Source organism: Numenius arquata, chromosome 10 (genome assembly GCF_964106895.1).
Source record: "Numenius arquata chromosome 10, bNumArq3.hap1.1, whole genome shotgun sequence".
NCBI lineage: Eukaryota > Metazoa > Chordata > Aves > Charadriiformes > Scolopacidae > Numenius > Numenius arquata.
In genome coordinates this window covers 23420986-23442485 of record NC_133585.1, presented here as the reverse complement: position 1 = coordinate 23442485, position 21500 = coordinate 23420986, and the positions used below count along the sequence as shown (strand labels likewise).

The 21500-nt window shown below is 44.7% G+C and overlaps 2 protein-coding genes across 4 annotated transcripts; one reads left to right on the top strand and one right to left on the bottom strand.

Moving 5' to 3' along the window:
* Window positions 1–857: 857 nt before the first annotated feature.
* LOC141469097 (estradiol 17-beta-dehydrogenase 11-like) lies at window positions 858–9307 on the bottom strand. Its single transcript, XM_074154409.1, has 7 exons — window positions 8826–9307; window positions 6915–7022; window positions 6135–6266; window positions 4850–4956; window positions 3442–3579; window positions 3051–3167; window positions 858–1548 (listed from the first exon to the last, which is right to left on the bottom strand). Exons 1-7 carry the CDS (start codon window positions 9033–9035, stop codon window positions 1461–1463), a joined length of 900 nt encoding a protein of 299 aa, XP_074010510.1. The 5' UTR covers window positions 9036–9307; the 3' UTR covers window positions 858–1460.
* A 220-nt stretch (window positions 9308–9527) lies between these two features.
* NUDT9 (nudix hydrolase 9) lies at window positions 9528–18529 on the top strand. 3 transcript variants are annotated; one of them, XM_074154667.1, is made up of 8 exons: window positions 9528–9901; window positions 11543–11773; window positions 13166–13261; window positions 14049–14135; window positions 15477–15588; window positions 16012–16158; window positions 16408–16492; window positions 17889–18529. In XM_074154667.1, exons 1-8 carry the CDS (start codon window positions 9768–9770, stop codon window positions 18062–18064), a joined length of 1068 nt encoding a protein of 355 aa, XP_074010768.1. In that variant the 5' UTR covers window positions 9528–9767; the 3' UTR covers window positions 18065–18529. The 3 variants fall into 3 exon arrangements, with proteins under 3 accessions (XP_074010768.1, XP_074010770.1, XP_074010769.1); XM_074154669.1 differs by having other exon boundaries at window positions 9544–9612; XM_074154668.1 differs by lacking the exon at window positions 14049–14135 and having other exon boundaries at window positions 9563–9901.
* The last annotated feature ends 2971 nt before the right edge of the window (window positions 18530–21500 follow it).

Here is a 21500-nt window from a genome sequence, read left to right as displayed (position 1 = left end):
AATGACCCAATTTTGCAAACCCCTTCTTTCTTTTCCCTTCTTGGCTCCAGGAATCAAGTTCCCAAGCTGGGAACTTGTGCTTTGACACACCATGAATGTCCTATTACACGAATGCTACCTGAGCAAAAAGAAAACCATTTTTGTGTCATTTAGCAACCGTTTGTGCTGCTGGCAGCACAAACTTCTACCTGTTGTCACTTAAGAACAGGAGGAGCTAGATGATGAGGGCTCTCCCTTTTCTGAAGAACCTCAGTTTGCAGAACAACATGAAACGCTCAAGGGAATGGGATGGATTCTACTGGAAGCCACCCATTTCCAGGTGTGCTGAAGGTGGCAGTGTGTTCAGACCTCCCTCAGATGGCTGCAAGCCAGCAAGTGCCTGGCACAGTTGGGAGTTGCACAAGTAGGTGGAAAGGTGATTGGTGCTCTGAAGAGGTCTTTGGCCTGTGTTTCATCAGGTGCTGTTCTCTTGTACCACAGGCCAAAGACCTTTGGGGGGCTTAACCTCCTGGTCAAGGTGGGTCCCGTCAGAGCAGGCCGCTAGCTTGTGATGAGGAGTGTTGAGAAGGCTCATCTGGAGCCTTCCCCTGTGCATGCTCTGCTCCCTGGCCTGGCACCTGCAATTAAGCCCTGGCCTTGGCCCTGGGCCTTGCATGGGCTGTGCTGTTGGTTTGCCACGGCTGGCTCTGTACCTCGCTGATCCTGATGTGGGTTCCCAGTGTGACTGGGGACTTGCCTCGTCCCTGCAGCCTGGCCCGGTGGTTGGCAGATTCTGGCTGACCCTTTCACCGTTGCGGCACCTGCTCTGCCATCCTGGACCTGGATACCACTCATTGTTCATTGTCAGAGGCACATTTGGGTTAGAGAGAAGTATTTATTTGCGATAAGGAGTGTTACGGTGCTGATGCGTACTTGATAATCAATGTAAATTAGGTATTACATTACAATGAAGGCTGTATTATTTCAGGTACTCACTACAAAAGCACACAAAAATGTGACTGTTCATTAGAGCACTTTTTTTTTTAAATTTGAAAAGAGAAATTGAGGGGAAACAGGCCACCTACCTGCTCTATAAATTGCTTCTTGCAAGATAGCTTTATTCAGGGATGAGTCCAGATTAGCATATTCTCAGGCAATGCCTTTGCGCTCAGTCTGTGCTGTCCCAAAAATGGGCTTTGCGGGAATTCCCGTGTGCCTCAGCGCCAGGAGATAGAGGCAACACGATGTACAGCTGAAGCAGCCCTTCAGACTTCTAGAGCTGTGTCTGTGCTTTGTTAACACTCCATGTTATACAGGTGTGTCCCTGCTGCAGGTGGGAGAGAAACCCTTAGGTGTGCTTGGCAATGGTGGCCTGGGAGCATGTGTCTCAGTTTGGCTCTGGATCAAACCAGCTGAACTACGCTCAGCACATGTTCTGTTTTCACTTGTGCCACTGGGAAATGAGAGTAATTTTTTGCTTTTCACTGGGTGCTTCTCTGCCCAACGACTGCATCAAACTTGGCATCAGTCAGCTTTTTCAGAACATTCAGGGCACGTTCTGGAAACAACCTGAAAGAGATAATGAAATGAAATGAAGTGTAGGATAAGTGACTTAAAGTATGGGAAAAAGTAGCACCACAGGTGAAGAAGAGCTGGTCTTGAACTGGAAGCATGCGCACACAGACTGAGACCAAGGCTTAAACCATGTGTTATTTCCAAAAAATACATAGCTCTCTCTCTAGTTTAACTCCAATCCCACCCATCTCCATTTATGACAACTCCAGGACAGGTATCTACTGGCCAATATTTGGGTTGCAATATTGTTGCAGGATCCAGGACGGTTCAATACTGAGTATTTTATGAGTGTTTTATGCTCTGAAAAGCAGCAGGCCTACAGAAGGTTAAGATGTTAAAACTCAGGTGCAGTTTCCTCTCTTAGGATTTCTTCTCTTATCAGTTGTATCTCTTTGTTTCCCCCTGCCCCAATTTAAAACAAAAAAGCAAAGTTATCCTAAAGGCTTTGACAGCATTAGGTTTGACTTGTCTATGCTTCTGCAGACTTGCACTGTCAGCATGCAGCTCTTGGAGATGCAAAAAGACTTAAAAGCTTTTTCCCACTGTCTAGTGTCAAGTTTTGCAAACAAGATATTACTGTTTCATGAAATACTGTAGAAGTTAACTGAAAAGTTAACTTAGTTGTTCTGATGCAAATTTCAGATTTGGAACCTGACCTCTGGTAAAAACGCTGCCTCAGCAGAGCAGCTACAGTGGATATTAAAGACGTGTGAGAGGATAAATCTTGCTTTATGTGGCAGAGAGAAGCAGTAGAGGCCTTTTGAAGCAACATTCCCAGCCTTTGTGACCTCAATCTTTGGCGTTTGTGTGAAGAAACAAACACTAATAAACAGCAGGTCCTCAGCTCTGTCTGAAACTGGGGCTGCTAGAAAACTGTTGTTCACAGGCCCAAGGGAAATGGCAATCTGTGAAGAATAAGTGTTTTCTTGTTCTCCCTCTCTATCCCTATCAGCCTGTAGAGCAGTTCAGTTCTCCACTAAGAACAGTTAGCTGAAGGAAGTGGATCACAAGGACCTCTGAGAGGGCTCAGAATAATCTTTATGTATGATCTCTGGCTGTTGTCACTAGAAAGATCCACTGCTATTTCATTACCTTGTTATGTGTTCTTCTCACACTAAAATATTTCAGGTGGGTGGTTGTTTAAAAAAATTATACTCTCTCCTGCAGATAGTTACACATTATCTAGTCACTATAAGCATACTGATCTCAAATCTGGACTGATAAATTACTGAGTACAGTGATATCAAATACTGAAGATAATACAAAATAAATGAAACTGGGTTGAATGTTAATTTCTACTGTCCAGCTGTCATTCCAGGGTTCCTCTATGCTGCCAAATCATACCTTTTACTACCATGAGTACAAAATGCAGTTCCTCATAAAATAAAACTTAATCTTGAATCAGAAGTTACAAGTTTGAGGGCTGTATGCTCAGGTAGTTAGCATTGATATGTTATTCCCTCCTCCCTTACATTTTTTTTGCCTTTGCTACTTACAGTTCAGAAAGGAGAGCAATGCTTAGATGTGATGGAACAAAAACCATTTTCTGGTTGGTCAGTATTCCTTCCATCAGGGCCTCTACAACTTCTTCAATCTCCAAAATCTTTCCAAGCCTACACAGGAAAGCGTATGTGTAAGAGCTACGGTGGTAAAACATGGGTGGTACTAGCTGATGTAGGGTGTTTTGCATATGCACAAACTCAGGGAAGTCAAATGCAACCATCACGTGGGTTAAGGCACAATGCAGATTTTCTTTATCTAAAGCTATATACCAATTTATTGCCGGTTTCAGATAGTCACTTGGAGTACAAGGCCTAAAGCTGGGGCTAATATGTAGTGCCTTGATGCAAAGAAGAAAGAACAGGAAAGCAGAGTTGTCATAGTTACCTTGTACTGGGGTTTTTGACAAACCCCGTGTTTATAAAAACCGGGCAAAGACACGTAGTTTTTATTCCATCCTTTCCCAAGGTAGACAGCTCCTCTGTCAGAGCTTTATGAAATCCAACCGCAGCAAACTTGCTTGAACTGCAGGAGGGGGAAAAGCACAAATGAGAAGGCAGAAATACTATTTTTAACTTTCTGCACCTGGAAATGGCCTCAAAGGTCACACAGCACTGACCTGGAGGCAAAAAAATGTAATCCAGCGGAGAAGAAAAGGCAGGGAAGAATTCTAACTTCCCCTGTGCCAGAGTACCCTGTGCTGGATTAGATAGTGCTGCCTGGGGGAGTAATTGTGGGATGCAGAGCAGGTGTCTTTCAGGAAAAGTTGCCTTAGTGGTGAACAGAGGAATGTCAGGAGTTCTTAGAAAATGGTAACTACTGTGCATCAATTGATGGACTTCCTATTTTTCCCATGTGAGAAGGTTCTTAGGAGGAATTCAGCTTCACTCTGTACCATGAAGAGGGATGGGCAGAGTAGAAATGGAAAAAAAAAATCTACTTTTTTTCATACCACACAGGAATGTCTTGTGACACTTGCACGCGAGTTTTGAAATAGAGGAGAAACATCCATGCAAAACTTGAGAAACATACTGCTTCAGAAACTGGAACAGGCCAGGAGTATAAATCAACTCCAAAGAAAGTGGAACCGGAGATTCAGTTATTCAGACTGCTATTGATTTGGACGGTGGAATCCCAGTAAAATCCCTGGCTGGGGAGTTCTCGCCTTGCCAACAATGAGTGACGCTCTAAGGAGGGTTCCCAGGGGAAGACTGCTCTGCCTGGAGCTGCTGTTACAGAGGGCTAGATCTGACACAGAATGACAATGGGCAATCCAACAGTTTTTCTGTTCATGCACAGTGATCTTCTAGATGTGTTTCAAGTAGAAAAGCAATTTTACCTCATGATGGCAGAAGTATTTCTATGCACTAGTCACTACGACAATGGTAGCAAGACCAAAAGCTACTCATTAGGAGTTTACTTGACAACACTACCACAACTCACAGAAGCGCTACTTTCTAAGAAGGAGAATGGAAGGGGATACCTTTGTTGCTAAGCGAAAGTCTGGATCAGTGAGAGAGAGAAAAAAGGAGAAGCTTGCATTAGTTACGTGTCACATGGCCATTCCTTCATCCAAGCATTGCTCCTGATGTATTCAGAGCTAATAAGCAAATCTGTGGGAACCTCCAGGCATCCTTAAGTAGTGGCTGTTGTGCTTTTTTCTACCTCGGCATGGTCCTTTGGACATTCCATATTCAGTGGAATGATTATTTTGGTCACTCTGTGCTTGCAGACGGCAAATTAAAGATGCAATTAAAAAAGAAAAAAGAAGAGAGAGGATTTTAAAATCACTTACCAATAAGCCACCATGAAAGAAGTCACAAAATGACCTGCTGCCGAAGCCACCGTGACAATGTGACCGTGGTTGTTGTTCATCATGGTTGGCAGAAAAGCTCTTGTGGTCTTAAAAGTCATTTAAATCAAGAGGCAAAAATGTGTGGGGAGAAAGGGGAGGAGGAAAAGAACAATGTTGTTTTAGGCATATTCGACACTGACCATGACTATCATTAATTAAGCAACTAATGCTACGTGCTGCACAGCCCCTCAGATTCTGAGAGCCACAGAGATCCCCATTTTCCGTTCAGGTGGTACAGCTGGCAACCTATTTTTCACATGGGAATGTTTCAGGAAGTTGGCTATAAACAGGAGCCGATTCTCACATCTTTCCTATGCTGCTTTTTAGGTTACAGGTGTCTAGCGGCAGCGCTGCCAGTGTCTCGCTCCAGCATGTACAATAAAACAGTCGTCAATCTGTAGCTTCTCTTTTCTTCTGCTGCAAACAAGAAGTCCTTAGCAGCTGAAACCCTCCCACTCTGTAGCCCCTCCTGACAGCTGCCCTACCCCAGGGGTCAGCTGTGGACCTGCCAAGGAGCCAGGACCCAGCTGGGTCACCTCGGCTCAGACTGCTGGGAGAAAGTCTGCAGAGGTATGAGAGAGGTGGCAGTCACAAGGAGAGGCAGGAGTGGTGGGAGAGGGGCTCGGAAGCAGCTCATGGAGCCAGGAGGGAAGGCGGCGACACACCGCATGGGGAAGAGCGCCCGGGGAGATGGGCCTGGGGGCTGCAGTCAGGGAGGGGCCAGTCCTCGCTATGCCCTGTGGCCGGGCTCTCCTGAGAGCTGCGGGGCTGTCCCTCCCCTGCTCTGCCCGACCTGCACCTGCCTGGCCATCTGGGGCATGTGCCAGCTGCCTTCTGTGCAGGTCAGCCGATAAAAACATTGCTATGTATTTTTCAGCTGTGTATTTTCTACTTGCAGGGTCTCGGTGCTCAGCTCCGGGTGCCCAAACTACCCTATGCAACGAGGATCCCTAATACACCCACCACAGAGACCAGCCTGCGAGGAGGATCCCTAATACACCCACCACAGAGACCAACCCACGCTCGGATGGAGCCAAAATGAACAAACTGGGCCAAGCTCAGATCAGCAAGAGGGTAATCAAGTTTCCCAACAGTCAGTCTAGCTGGGTGCCCCGAAAGGTGCCTTTGTCGTTCACTGGTAGCTGAAAATAATTGTTAGTCTAAATATGCCTCCTCAAAAATGCTCCCAGAGAAAGGTAAATATGAAGGTGGTAGTGGCGCTTACCCACATGTGAGCAAGAATGTTGACTTCAAACATCCTTTCGATCTGGTGGTCCTGAGTCGAGAGCAGGTCGGCAGCTGTAATCACACCAGCGTTATTCACCAGGATGGAGACATCCCCAATGTCCTTCTTCACCTTTTGGACAGAAGAAAACCAGAAAGGTGTGTGTCATTTGTTATTAAAAAAAAAAAAAAAAAGAAAGGCAAGGCTGTGGAAAACGAGCAACAATTAATTTAATTCTTAACGTTGTTGCTTTTAGGGAGAGGAAGATCATGCTACGCTTCCAGATGTGGTAGGAACTGTGCAGTAGTAACCATGAAATCTGGTTTAGATCTGATGCTTCTCCCTTAATTGCTGCCAGTGTGTATAGTCTTCCACGTGTTGCCCACAGACACAGTATGCTCTGTGTAGTCCCAGTTGGGCCAATGGACGTGCAGACTGTTTTGAGGCAGCTGGACCATGTCCTTTACAAGGAAATGTTTCAAATGTCCCCAGTGTTGTCCGTGTGCTGTTCAGGAAACTAAAAAGGCAGAAGTTCCTTCAGAGACCAGAAGTCTAAAGAGCAAACTTGGCAATGAGGCGTGATATACCGGAGACTCGCAAAAGAGAATGAGACTGGCTGTCATCTCAGAAGTGCTACTTCACTCTCCGTATAGAATGCAGCAACAAGTGGGGAGATTCCAAGGGCTTGTAGGGTTTGCATACAATACCTCTTGTTTTCCTGATGATTCTGAAAATCGAGCACGTTTGGGTAAGCCTTTGGACGTGCCCCTGCTCCCCTACCTTCTCTGCAGCACTGTAGATTTCCTCCCTTTTGCTGCAGTCCACCACAAAGGCTTGTACGGTGGCTCCCAGCCTTTCGCATTCTGCTGCCGTGTCCTCAACGCCGTGCTGTAAGAGGCAGAAAAGAAAGACACACGTGTCAACTGTACCCTGCCCACGTGTTGCTGCTCGGGCACCGACCAGTTAGAGGCTGAAGATTTGTCCTGATCACATAACCGCTGCCAAGCCCCTGAACAGTTCATGGCTGCCCAGGGACAGAGCTGTAGCCGGGCTCTGTGGGAGGACGAGTATTCCAACCTTAAATTTTGGACGGGTGTGGAGCGCCTGGCAGAAAGGGAATGTAGCAACGGGAGCAAGTTTGCCTTGGTAAAGCATCCGTAGCTCGGCTGCGGAAGGGGGCACTCGGAGACTTTCTTAGCACAGCAGGCAGACACCGTGACTGTAAGCAGAGCTCTTAAAACACAGGCCCAGCTGACAGCCCCAACAAATGGAAAGTGGCCCTGTGCATTCCTGTATTCAGAGACTGGATGGGAGAAGACAGATGTGCTCCAAAGCACACAGCATATTGGGACGTTTCTGACAAGAACAATGTTTGACACACACAGAACAGAAGCTCCCCTAAGTCATTATATCAACCCACTGAGCGAGGGCCAAACTGACTTTGCTGCAGCCTTGTCCCTGGGTGCCAACGGGGACCTGTTCAGGGAAAAGCCCCAGTTCACAAATGGCCTGGGACAGATGCTGTGCAAGTCCCTGGGGTGGGTGACCGGGCAGCTCCAGCTGCTGCTTAAGGCTGATGGCCCCCAGGAACGAGGCCTTTGTCAAGGCAGTTGGACCGGGGAAACATACTCCTAAAACCTTTGGCATCCGCCACCTCCTTTGGCGCTGTATTTCAGTGCCTGCTTACGCCCACCCTTGCAACGTATTTCCCAGTACCAAAGCCAGGGCTCGCTTGCTACTAAGTTTATTCCTTTTTCCCCCCATTCCAGTGAACACAGACAACACAACAGCAGCCCTTTACACACGGAGAGACTGGTACCATGCCTCCTCCCACCCCTCCGGAGCGGCCTTGGCTGTAATGGATAGCATGAACACACACTGAAAATACTCGGCAATATCCTCCCTGATTATGCATCCCCTTATGCTAGGCTTGTCCTGGGTTGGTTGGCTGGTTTGTTTGTGGTGGGCTGGTTTTTTTGCAGCTTCAGGTAGACCTGAGGAACTCCTCTGCGGTTTCTGATCCACGGTGTCAGAAACCTTTTCCGCACGCTGCAGCCCAGCCACTCACCCCCTCTGTACAGCCCATCGCTCCCACGCACACCGCTTTGCCTTGATCCCTACTGACTGATACTCTGTGTATTTGTACCTGTCCATCCTCCGCTTGCCGAGGTCTTTTTGTGCTCTAGTGAATTAGCTGAACTAGAGTTTGGGCTAGTGCCCCGGAGGGCAGCAGGGCTTACACACAGCACAGCACAGCGATGCCCGTCAATAGGAGTACAGCGACACGTCTTCCAGCAACGTACACAAAACATCTGGGGCTAGAGAGAGAGCGAGCAGAAGGTAAACCTGCTTCTCTGTAGAAACAGGCTTCTGGTGTGAGCGTGCCTTTTCCTTCCAGCCCAGGCAGCGGTTCCCACAGCGGCTTGCTGACCACCGCCTTCCCACCTGCGGGTACTCTTTGACGTGATTAGCACAGAGTCGCTCTGGGACCTGGACATCCATATCCTCTGGTGGAAGTGGGGCCAAACCCTCTCCTGGTGCTCAGCATCCCTGTCGGTGAGCTGACCGTGAGCCGAGGGTGCCGATGTGGAAGGAGGTGCTGTGGGTGCAACCTGTATGCAGCCCTTCCCACACTACTGAAAGGCAGCAGCCGCCGAGATTAAGGAGTCAAGACATGAATTGTATCATTACCTTATTGATGTCCCACAGAACCAGCCTGCTTCGACGCTTGGCAAACTCGAAGGCAGTCGCTCTCCCTACGCCATGGCCAGCACCCGTGATGAGAACGAGCTCTCCGCTGACAGACTTTCTCTTCACAGGGACAAACAGCTTCACAAAAGCCTCTAAGTAGGAGTAGATGAGCGTACCGAAAAACAGGAGAAGGTCCACAAACGGATTCATCGTTTATTTGAAAATCCTTCGATTGTAGGACTGAGCTGGGCCCTGCAGCGGCTGAGGGCAGCACAGCGGCCTGGGCGGAGAGAGGCGGGCCCGTCTGTGCAGTGATCACGGCTCAGCGCCGCTCCCCCACCGGCCTGGCCGGACGGTACCCTCGACCACCGCCAAGGGGCGCCCACGACCCGCCGGAGCACGCACCGCTCGCCCTGTCAGTTTCGGGCCTCTGCCCGGCAGGGCCCATCCCCTCGCCGCGGCCCTCCCCGCCGCCCGGGCCCCGGCCTCCGGGAGAGGCGGGGCCGCCACGGCCCAGCCCGGGCCGCCATCAGGAGGGGAGGAGCGGCAGCGACCGACGGTCCGACGGGCCGCGCGCCTGGCGACACCTCCCAGGAGCGCAGCAACCAATCAGAGAGCGGCTTGGGGAGGGAGCGTGTCCATTGGAGGGTAAAAGCCGGTGGGCTGGAGGCACGCGCCGATGTTGTCGCTCTGCCCAATGGGAGGCGAGCTTATATAGAGGGCGGTTGGCCGAGGTGGCGGTCGCTTTTTGGGGGGCGCGGCTCGGCCCCGTTCCGTTCTGTGACAGGTAGTGGGTGTTGCTCGGGGGTTCCGGCGGCTCTGCGTGGGGACGGGGCGGTTGATCGGAGCGGGCTCCCTCGCCCAGCAGGTCCAGCACCCCCTTGTCAGGCCTGTACCCGGCCTCAGTCCTGCGGAGCTGAGGCGGGGTCGGTGGCGGCGTTGATGCTAGTCCTCGGCGGCGCCCGGCGTGCGGCAGCTGTGCCCGGTGTATCTCGGGCAGTCGCCGTGTTTTCTTTCACTGTTGTGCTGTCCACCCAGCCTGCCCGCTGTGCTCTCCAGCGCTGCCCGTCTCTCAGGTACCGTGGCCTGCCAATAGTGAGGCTGGGTGGTGCCCAGGCCGGGCTGGGGCTGGCGCTCCGGGCTCTCTGTTGGCGTTTGGCCCCGGTGAGGTGGTGCCCGGTTCTGGAGGGAGCAGCCACCTCATCGCTCGGCCAAGATCTCAGGGATGCCTGCCCGTGCCCTGCCATCTGAGGGGGAGCTTGGCACGGGGCGTGCTGTTAGTTGAGGGTGTCTGTTTGGATATGGCAGAAACAAAAATCAGTCTGTCCTTTAAAACTGATGCAGTTCTTGAAAAATACAGAACTAAGGTAACGATGGCCTGCGTGTGGAGGTTGGCACCCTACCAAGTATGCTGCTTCCTCAAGTGGTTTGTGAGTTGCATTGTGCTCTTGAGAGCATCACCTCAGGATGTGATAGCATACGCATGCTGTAACGGGGGCCAATGGATTCTCAGCCTCAGTGCAAAGCAGGACCTCCTCTCCTAGGTGCACCTGAAGATTTCATAGCCTGAGTGAGGAGTTAGAACTGGAACTGCTGTTCTTGGAAAAGCCTGGCCTGTTCTGCTACTTATAATCTAATATTCGCAGCTAGGTTCAAATAGCAGGGTTAATACTTAATCTGAAACTCATTGATCCCATCATCATCTTGCTCAAATGTTGTTAAAACATGGATGCATTTTTGCAGAGGAAATAGATTTCCTTATATGCTTATGTTCTTTATTGACAAAAAAACCCACCAAAAAACCATTTCATTAAGAACTTACAAATATCTTGGGTTTAGAGTACTGTTGTAGGTTGTAGGTCCTTGCTGAGCTTTGTGCCTCTTATCTACAGTAATCCTCTTTATTTTTGTAATAGTTAAAAAATTCAGTACAGGAAGGCCACTTTGTGTGTTGAAGGAAATCAGTGTAGGGTTTTTAAGAGCTGGTGAATAGACACTGTAACCTAATCTATTGTTAAGTATTTTATTGTTGACTGGTCTTTTAGCTCCTGAAAACCCATGGCAAAATAAAATTACTAGAGCTGTCAAGTATTTTTTTCTTTTAACTTAACTAGTTTGACAGTTCTAGCCTTATTTGAAATGGGAAAACAAGGCATGCATTATCCTACTTGGTATTGCACAAAATGATGTTTTGGTGCTTACAGCAACTTGTAGAGCTGTGTTGCTCAGGCTTCTGGATATTTCACTCTTGCTCTTATGTGGTGTACCACTAGATGTGAGAGCAGGACTCTTGTAAGTCTGGGTTGGTTTTTTGATGAAATGCCCACGTGGAGATTTAATGCTGGCCTTCCTCTGCTGCATTTATGGTAAATATCTTTGAGGTGTTCTTTGTATATTGTTAATAACTGGTCAGTGTTCCACACAGTTTGGAGTGGCAGTTCTAGTTCTCAGCTTCTCACTCATGCTATGAAACCTTCATGTGGGTCTAGCTTCTTCTGCTTCAAGAAGCTGAAGGTAAAATTCAGAATTTGTTGGTCCAAGCATATGTTTGCATGATGTTGGAAAGAAGTGATAATATATTACTGAGAGCTGCTTTGTGTAAAATGTCTAGTCTGTTATGCTTGCTCTAATGTGCTATGCAGATCTGGGATTAAATAACAGGGTTAAAGCCTAATGAATGAGATGCTTTTTTCTTTTTTTTTTTTTTTTTGTTTCAGTAACTCATCTGCAAACCATTGGTCTCGTGTTCATCCTGTTAACATGTTCAACAATGTTAAGTTCTACCACAGCAAAGCTCTCACCTCCCCATATCCAGGGTCACATGTTGAGCGTAGCCAAGTTCCTGAAGGTAAAGTGGACTGGCTGATTGAGTGGAAAGACTATAATCCTGTGGAGTACACTGCAAAGTCTGTCTTGGCTGGACCCAATTGGGCAGATCCCCAAATCAAGTGAGTGGAAATCAAGTGGGCTCTTTTCTTCTGTGAATGTGGAAGCAGGAAATAGTGATCAGCTGAGTTAATAAGATCATCAGCTTTAGTGACATGTGATTCTACAGTGATGTATGAAAGTCAAGACCTAAAAGAATGATGGTTAGAGAACTGAATGGTTTGGGTTAACTGTGAAGGTCTTTGACACATGATTTTACTGAGCTGGTGATTGAGATAAGAGTATCATTAAATGGAATAATGGACAGCAGTTGATGCTGTGTAGTGCTTCTCTATGTTGTGAGATAAGTAAAAATCTCCTAATTCTCCTTAAGAATTTGGGAGAACACTTTCATAATATACTTGTTTGTTCATGGATTGAAGCAAGATGAGTAAAGAATTAAAGTAGAACTGTAATTCTCGAGTTTAGCGCTCTGACTGAGGAAACATAACAGGTTGAATGCGTGACTAATTCTTCTTTTTGTGAATGTGTATATTTATTTTTACTGATTCTGTGAACATATTCTCCTCTGAAGGCATGCTGTATGCTTCTTGGCTAGAAAGTTAGATCTAGTGTAATTTGTGATAAAGTGAAATAGTGATACATGCGTACACACGTCTGTGTAGAAAGATTAGAAGATAATGGCACTTGAGGTTTCAGCCTTTCCCTCCTTGTTTCCCATTGCTGTGTGAACTTGTGCTTGTATTTGCTTTTAATTTGGTTTAGTATTCTACTGATTGCAAGGTACACTACTCCTCAGACTCCGTAGGGCTGCTGATGTCTGCCAAGGCATAGCTGGGGTAATTTTTTAGGTATTAGTGTAACTTCTCAAATGAACTACGCATGCAGGAAGCTAGTCAGTAGTTTGCAGTGTGTGATGGTTTGAGAGAAATTGCTTTTGGGAAAGGAAATACACTTCTGTAGACGGATAGCTGCTTCTCTACCAGTTTTCAGAGATCCACAGAGGAGATTGGTATTAAGCTAATTTTGAGAATATGTTATTATTAGCTTGTAACTCTGACAAATTATATCTAATAAAAGTTTCTGCTCAATTTTTTTAACTACCAAAATCTTTTTTAGTTTTATCAATGGGTAACGTCATATGTTGTCCTATGTGTTCTTAACAAGAACACATTTGGAACACTTTGGCTAAATCTAGAGAGATGCAAAGCTAAATACTTTAGAGGGGCACGTTTATGTCTGCAGAACTAAATACAGGGACTGTCATCAGTAAAGATTGAGACTTTATAGCCTCCTATAGTAAAAGGAGGGCCCGCGATTTAAGTTCTGGTAAAAACTGCTCACTGATCAAATGGTTGTTGCTGATCTGGTGGTTAGCCTTCAAGCTTTCATGGGGCAGAGGGGTGTTGTGTGTTTTATAACTTACTGCTATTAAATTTTTCTTTTTCACACAGCGATAAAGGTTTTTCTCCCAAATTCAATGAGAGAGATGGAGAAGTGGAGAGAAGGAGTCTGAACGGCTTGTATGTGGTTGAAAACGGGAGGCCCCGGTAAGGTTTTTTGCTTGCATATTCATTTCAGTGATGTAGTTTCAGAGCTCTTACAGGTTTGTCAGTTTTGATACATGGTATCTACTAGAACAAAATCAAGATAGTCTCCCCTAGAGATAAGGAAAAATGATACCTCAGGGCCAGAGAGTTCTTTCTGGAAGAAGGTTGTGGCAGAGAGGCACTAAAAGGTTAGCCAGTACTACCACAACAGAGGGTTGTGGTGAGACTGGAGTTGGAGAAGGTCTAACACTGTTAGTGGTAGGGTCTGTTGAATTAATTGTTTCCATAGTTTGACTGGGTGTTGGACTCTGAAGCGTTTGTACCACTTCTGTTATGTGGTGGAGCGGAAGAGCATTTCCTTCTGCTGACAAATCGTGGCATAGCACAGATGGGTAATCTCACCTAAAAATAATTTCTTTTTTCTACCATTTGCACATAATAGAATGCTCTGTGCATCTGTAGTCTTGGAAACTAGATTCCATTTTCAGACAGGGTTGTGTACACAATGAGAGTAACCCTTGATCGGGAGTACCTCAGGACAGAAGATCCAGGAAATGACAAAGCCATTCTGTGTATTCCCTTTCCCTGTACTATCAAACACAAAAAGGTTGATGAAGGGAGAAAACCATGCTTTGTCTGTCTTGCTCTTTAAAGCGTATGGTGGCACCGAATGTATGTTGCTGTCCTTTCCTTTATTGTTATTTAAGCTTCTTTAAAGCTACTTTTTTAGAATACTTTTGAATGTGGGGAAGTAAATATGTTTCATGTACTGTGCCACTTATTTCAGAAATCCAGCGGGAAGGACTGGCCTCACAGGCAGAGGATTGTTAGGGCGCTGGGGACCAAACCATGCTGCTGATCCTATTATAACTAGGTAAGGGACAGGTGACTGAAAAGTGCCCTTCAGTAGACCAAAAAACTATGCATTTTGCTTTTTCTGTGCATCTCTGGACAGGCTATTACTTTTCATGGGCCTTTTGTGTGTATTCCTTTATCTGTAAGCCCATTCAGATAATGGGTAGCTGAATGGAGAGATATATAGACATGCGGAACATGAATTTCATAATATTTTAGGTTTTGTCTCTGGAAAAGAGTAAGGGCTCGCTGCTAATGGCAAGCAATCACTTAGGAAATAGATTTAAAAAAAAGAAAAAACAAAAAAACTACACACACACACACACACACCCCCCACACCCAAAAACCAGGAAGTGTAATTCAATAGAAATACATTATAAAAATAATCTTCAGTAATGAATGTAAAAATTGAAAGGATTAAGCGATACTTTGATACTGGATGTGCAGTATACCAAAAGGCCTTAGATGAGGCATGTTAAATTGCAGGAATAGGTTTTTCTGTCATAATGACTCAACTGCAAAATAAAGCTGCGTGCTTGCTTTTGCTCTGTAAGAAATGCTAATTTGGCCTAGTATAGTATAGGAGGAGGTAGGGTTACGCTCCTTTTTTTTTGTGTGTCAGTTTATGCTGTGTTTTAATGGTGCTTTTGACAGCAGGATCTGTGTGTACGTGCCATTTACACAAAGAAAGCTTTCAGAAAAGACTGTGTAATTAACAAAGTTGCAAGCTAGGAAGTGCCATGCTGAAGATAGAACCATTGTGAAAATCATCCTAATGCATTTTACTTTTTCCCCTTTTCAGAAGGCAACAAAAGCTACTGAGTTGTTTCCTGAAAGTAAAATAAATGCTGTTTTTATTTTGTATTTATTTAGATAGCTTTTTGCTTTAACTATTGGTAGTTCTTAATTCTTTAGTGAAGGCAATGGCGGGTGTTTACGGCCTTGTGCTGGGCGAGTGGTTCAGAGGTGTTGCAGCCTGAATGTAGGTTCTGTTCTAGCAGAAGGCATGCTGATCCTCTCATTAAGGCACAACTGCAGCTCAGTCAGCTGATAAGATGTACTGGATGTAGCTCTCAAAGAAACTGCTGCTATCAGCATGGCTACAGATATGTGGCTCTTGGGCAGTTTCTGCCCTTTTAGCTGAGGAAGACACAGTTGGTAGAGGTGTGCAAAAACCTCAGTGTTTTGCCCTTGTCTGTGATCTTGACAGACAGTATCCATTGGTCCTCCCCCTCCCCGACTGTTCTTTCTTGTGCTTTGTTTGCCCCTGCACAGGTGACAGCATGGGCGCCTTCCTGTTTCTCCCAGGCCCTTGTGTCAAGAAGCAGCAAAGCATATTCTTGTTTGTCGTTTGCTGCAGGTGGAAGAGGGATGGAAGTGGCAATAAAATCACTCATCCGGTTACTGGCAAAGGCATCTTACAGTTCGTAGCTATCAAGAGGAGAGACTGTGGGGAGTGGGCCATTCCAGGGGTAAGAGCAAAGCTCTAGAAACAGTAGACATTTTCCTCCTGGCAAGGCCACAAGGCAGTAACTGGCATGCACATGATAAAAGCATGTTTTTTGATGAGCGACCCTTGTGTTGCGGAGGTGAGGAGGAATGCTCCTGAAACTAGTTTTGCCCAGGCATTAGCTGGTATGCCTTCTGCTGTTTCCGCATTGCAAGGTGGTACTCATATTTAATTCTGATCACATCTTTTGCTTAATGCAGGCACAATTTAATCCATTGCAGGTCTTGAAGGATGTGCATGCTCACTCCTTACAATTAAGTGTAAAGTTCCTTCCATGTCCAGAGTATGGTGCAGATGGATTTAGTATACTAAGAGCCAGTCAAAGGGGACTAAACCCAAGTGGAATCTGAGGAATAGTCACCTTTTTTATTTCCCCCCCTCTAAGGGGATGGTGGACCCGGGGGAGAAGATTAGTGCTACCCTGAAGCGAGAATTTGGGGAGGAGGCCTTGAACTCCTTGCAGAAATCTCCTGAAGATAAAGTGGAATTAGAGAAGCATCTTCACAAGCTCTTCAGCCAGGAACACTTTGAGGTGAGCTCTGTGTCTCTTATGATAGTCACTTGAGCTACGCATGTAACTCACAGTTGTATGGAACTTGAAAAAGGGTAGCTGAAATGAAAAAAAGCTGTGACGTTTGGGTTGTCATGGTGTAGGAAACGGGAGGGACTACTGAAAACTCTGTAAGAGCAAATGTGTTGGAGGGAAAGAAAATACCTTCTGATTGACTCCACCTTGTTTCTTGTGATGCTGAGCTTGTTTTTGGTTTGTTCGGGGCCTTAGGTGTACAGAGGATATGTGGATGACCCTCGTAACACTGATAATGCCTGGATGGAGACAGAGGCCGTGAACTATCATGATGAAACTGGTGGGTATCTCCATGTGTGCTCTTAGTTGCCTTTTACTCTGTATGTTGAGTTGAAATTGAGACATACATTGGGCTGACATTGGCAGTGAAACTGGGGGAGCATCTAAGTCAGGTGTGAAATACTGGACTAAAACCAATGGGCATGAGGGTCTCTTATCTCTGAAGATGTTCAGCCATGACAGGTAGTTGTCATTCCCCTTTGGTTTCTGTCAGTCTTGAAATAAGGAACATAAAGACTTTGCCTGAAAATTATGTATTCATTTGTTAGCTAGTTCTAAGCTATGGGCCATGTGCCTTCGTATGGAGATTGAACATTGGACAAGGGTTCCTTGTCACTATGTATCTTGAGTTGGTTTAATTTCCATTTTTAATGAGTCTGGAGTGGAAGGATAGTCTATTTCTCTTGTTATTTTTCCTTAATAGCTAGTGGGTGCTTCAGGAGCATTGTCTCTGGCCACTGGCAGATTTTCACTGCATTTATTGCTTTGGTGTTGTAATTGCTCTAAGACCTTCTATCTTGGTTACTCTGCCAGAGTAATTGTTGAACCTCATTTTACTTCTATAAATCAGTAGGAACAGGCGTACATTGCTAGTTTTGATTTGTCTTAAAAGGTGAGAGATGGGGATCCAAGGTAATAGACCAGTCTAGTCATATACTGACACATCTGCTGTGTTTTGGGTAGTAGATACCAGTGGTGAAGTTTCATGTCACTGGTCCTTGATTTATCAGCCCCCAGAAACAGTGATGATACCATTCCTGTGGTCTTTGTTTCTAATACACATTTTGTAATACTTTTAAAAGCATTTCTCTGGTTGTTGTCTGTGACATCCTGGGACTCTTTTTTGAAAACAGAGTAAGAAACTTTGGAGAGCAGTTCAGAAGCCTTTCTGCATCCCTCTCTAAGTACTATTTTTGATTTTGGGGCCTTTAGTAAAATTTTAATTATTCTGGTTTTCCATAAGCACATAAAAGTTTCAGAACTCGGTTTGATCTGTAGAATAGTAGCTAAGAAAGGAAGCAGTCCTTTCTGCTTAGGTAGTCAAATGGTAGCCAAGCAAACAAAAATCAAGGCAGAGGGATTGGCTAAACTTGTGGTAGTGGGTACATGTTGTCATAATGATTTCTAGTAACTTGTCGTGCTGATGATGATACCCTAGGAGTGATGACAAGGAGTGAACTCCACCTCTGCCACTCGGATTTGCCTTAAAATAGTGCAAGTATGAAAAAGGTTTCTGGCATAGAATCTGTGAGCAACTCAACTGGTTTCTTTCTGAGAAGCAGTTGAAGGTTGCTGCTTGTGAAGGAGCCACGTGGAAGGGTGGAACCGATCAGATCAGAACTAAAAGCAGGAAAGAAGATGCAATAGCATATGCTAACTCTTTTTTTCGTGAACAGGTGAAACAATGGATAATTTGCCACTGGAAGCAGGTGATGATGCTGGAGTAGTGAAGTGGGTTGACATCAGTGAGAAGCTCAAGCTGTATGCAAGTCATAGCTACTTCATTAAGCTTGTGACTGAGAAGCGGGGAGCCCACTGGAGTGAGGACCCTGGTCCCGAGTGCCATGAGTGATGTAAACAAGGAGCCGACTGACACCAAGGGAAGGATATGTTTTCCAGCTTTGAAACAGATGATATTGTCCTTTTCAGTGGACATTCAGTGAAAATTCCTCGAAATTCAGCTGGCAACAGCATTTGGTAGTGATAAATAGAGGCTTTTTCAGAGACTTCAGATTAGCCAAGAAATCAAAAGAAGCAATGTGAAATGAGATGAATACGGAGCTGTTACCTTGTTTCACTTTCTTGTCTTTGTTATTCGCAGCCATTTCATAATATCTGCAGATTTGCATGAGGACACTGGGATTCTGACTGGTTGTAGTTCAGAGGCTGTTTACTTTAGCTCTGTATTTTTTCACTGATTTCTTGTCAGCAGTACGAATCTTTAAGGATGTGAGACTTGTAAGATGATAACCTGAATAATGACTTAAATTAAGTGCTACCTAATAAAGTGAAGTTTCTTTTCTGAGTCATTTCTCCTAATATATCTTTTCAGTGATTTTCTATTTTGAGAGATTAATTTTCACATTTAATTGCTTTCTAGCTTACAGGATGGATGGTATTCACATATGAATGTCTGACAGTGCCCCTATCTAAAAAGATAACTGTTGGAGGATGTAACTTGGTGACTAATTGTGGGAGCTGGATTTCAAGGTTCCTGTCTTCCCACTGCTTATGGCACTATAGTTGTTGGGGAGACTGTGCCATAAACAGGATCACTAGAAAGAGCAGCCTTAAAGTATGATCTTGTAAATTGTGGTGGTTTTTTGGTTTTATTTACAGTTTAGGTGTGAGTAGCTTGCAGTCAGGAGGCTGATGCGGGCCTTCTATGACATTTATGCTGATAACAAAGAGCTGCACAACAATAGCTGACGTTTCTCCCTGTGTTTTTAATCAGGTAATGGCTGTTACTTGTGTAATAATGTCAAGAGTTGGTGACAGTAACAGCTAAAAGTTGTGGTTGAGACCTGAGGAGGGGATCTTAATGAATTTTGAGCCATGTGTTGAAGGAGGGTGGTGATAAATGTCATGGTCTGGAATTACCTTGTGTAACAGTACTCTGACATGTTCATGCATTGTTGAGGCTGTTGACAACATCCTGCTCAACTAGTGAACGATTTTGATTAATGTCTTCAGCATACATAATATGGAGACTGGGTAATACCTAGTAAGGCCATATCAAGACCTGAGACAACCTGTGAAACTCACAATTAGACAAAAGGCAGCCAACTTCAGGAGTTCCCTTCCCTTTCTACTCCTGGTCTTTGGAAACAGGATCACTGAAATGACATGGGTGTATTTTTTTTTTTTAAGAAAAGATGAAGACAACTAAGAAATTTGATGCTCAGCATTTATTCAAGCTTAACAAATAATCACACAAGGTTTGAGAGAGCTGTGCGCTGTAACCCACACTGGCTTCAGAGGTGGGAATGTGAAACAGGATGTGGTTTTTACTTATCCGCAGTTTCCAGTGCACTGATGAGACAAAAAGTGGGAAGGAGCTGTAGGAAGTTGAAGATTATCTAGAAGCAGCAGCATTCCATAGGAGACATCCGTAGTTTTCCAGGTGTCTTCAGAGGAGAATGGCAGGTTAGAATTAGTAGCAGTTAATTACTTTAATGTGCAATTAACGCATTATGCAGAGCAAGAACTTAGCAGTGTAGTTTGATTTTGAAAGCATGACCACAAGAGCAGACCCTTAAGTTCATGGGAGGTGAATGTGCAGCTCATCATGACTGAGAACAAGGGTGACTATACTGTGGCATGTCAAAATAGGTTGACTTTTTTTCTTGTTACTGTTTTTTTGTTTGTTACTGATTGTTACTGTTTACATATGAAGCACTTAACGTACAGTACTAAAGATGAAAACAGGATAAAATCATTTCAATTCTGAAAATACCATACTCAGTGTGATAGAAAAACTGCACTGTTTCCATAGCCAGTATGTTATTCCTGGAAAACAAAATTTCTGTAAGAATCCTTTCAATCCTCACTGGTCTTGTGTTAAAGCCTTTTTTGGAAAGGCTAAGGACTTGATTATATGTTTTTTAATTGTCATGTTTCAGGAAAGCTTTCTGGTTAGTCAATGTTCGGTTGGAGTGTGTGATTTTAGGCAGTATGCTGTACATAATGCATTTACTTTATGCATATCCCAGTACCTTACTAATCAGATCTTGATGCTTACTTGTGTCCTGAAATTTATTGCATAATCACAGTATTGAAAGTTTATAAGTAAATATAGTGGCATTTCTTTTTGTTTGGCAAATCTGGAAGGTGGTCAACTTCTCTATATGGGTGATGTTAGCTTGTATATTAATGCAAATTAGATGTGTTGGAAAGTGTTATTTTTCAGCCCTATATGTTGTGTGTCTAACTTATCCCAAACCACATTTTTAAAATATCTTAAGAGATCATCTGTCCCCGAGGATTGGGATACCCAGACGAATACTCAAAGAATACCTAAGGAACAGCAGCAGAATTTTGAGAAAGTTTGTAATCTCTTTTCAAGCTGAAGAAATAGGGGTGTGTTTGTATTCAAAAATAACCAGTTACCCCATAGAATACGTCCGCTAATTAGAAAGCAACATGGATTACTCCACGAGCTTCAAAGATAAATTGCAGTCCCTCCCCAGCTGCCTTCTATGGTAGTTTGTCATTCAGAAGCTGCTCTCTCCATCTCCCTGATGGAGTGCTCCCTGGAGAGCTAGAGCTGCCTGCGGTCCCATTTCCCATTGTGCTACCGGGCAGTTCATTACCTCAGGCTTGGGCTTTGTAAGCCGGCAGGACACGCCTGAGGGCTGAGCCACGGATATAGAAGCGACGAATAGAGTCCAGGATCCTAGGTAGTTGCTGTGAAAAGAGTCATCTTGTGTCAGTATTTTCCTGTTCTGCATCAAAATTTCTACTTAAACACAAATGTTAGAACTAGTGAGATTCTGTTCATTTACAAAGAAAATATTTACATTCTCCATACTGTCCGAACTGTCCTCAGAGCTGGACTCCATACTGTCCGAACCGGAGCTTTCACTACTGCTATCCTGTAGAAAAAATGAATTTTCTTTTAGAGTAACGTATAATTCCTCCTGTTTATATTTCTTTAAAAAAAAATTCAAAAAATACATTTTGGTTTGGATTTTTTTTTTCTTTTGCTGTTAGAAAGCAAAGATACTTCTGCAAAGGGAACTTACTAATCTTCAATGTCTGTAATATTGTCAGGTGAAATAACTAATTGTTATGGTTTGAGGAACCCACAATAATTTATTGTCATTTAGCCAATTATTCTTTCATCCAATGACCCCTCCCCACCCGGGAAGTGGGATTGGGGAAAAAAACAAGGAACCCTGAGGGTTGAAATACAAACATATTTAACAGAACAACACTAGATAATTCACGTTAATAATACTAAAGAACCAGTATTTGTCCCGATACCAATATCAAACATACAAGGATTA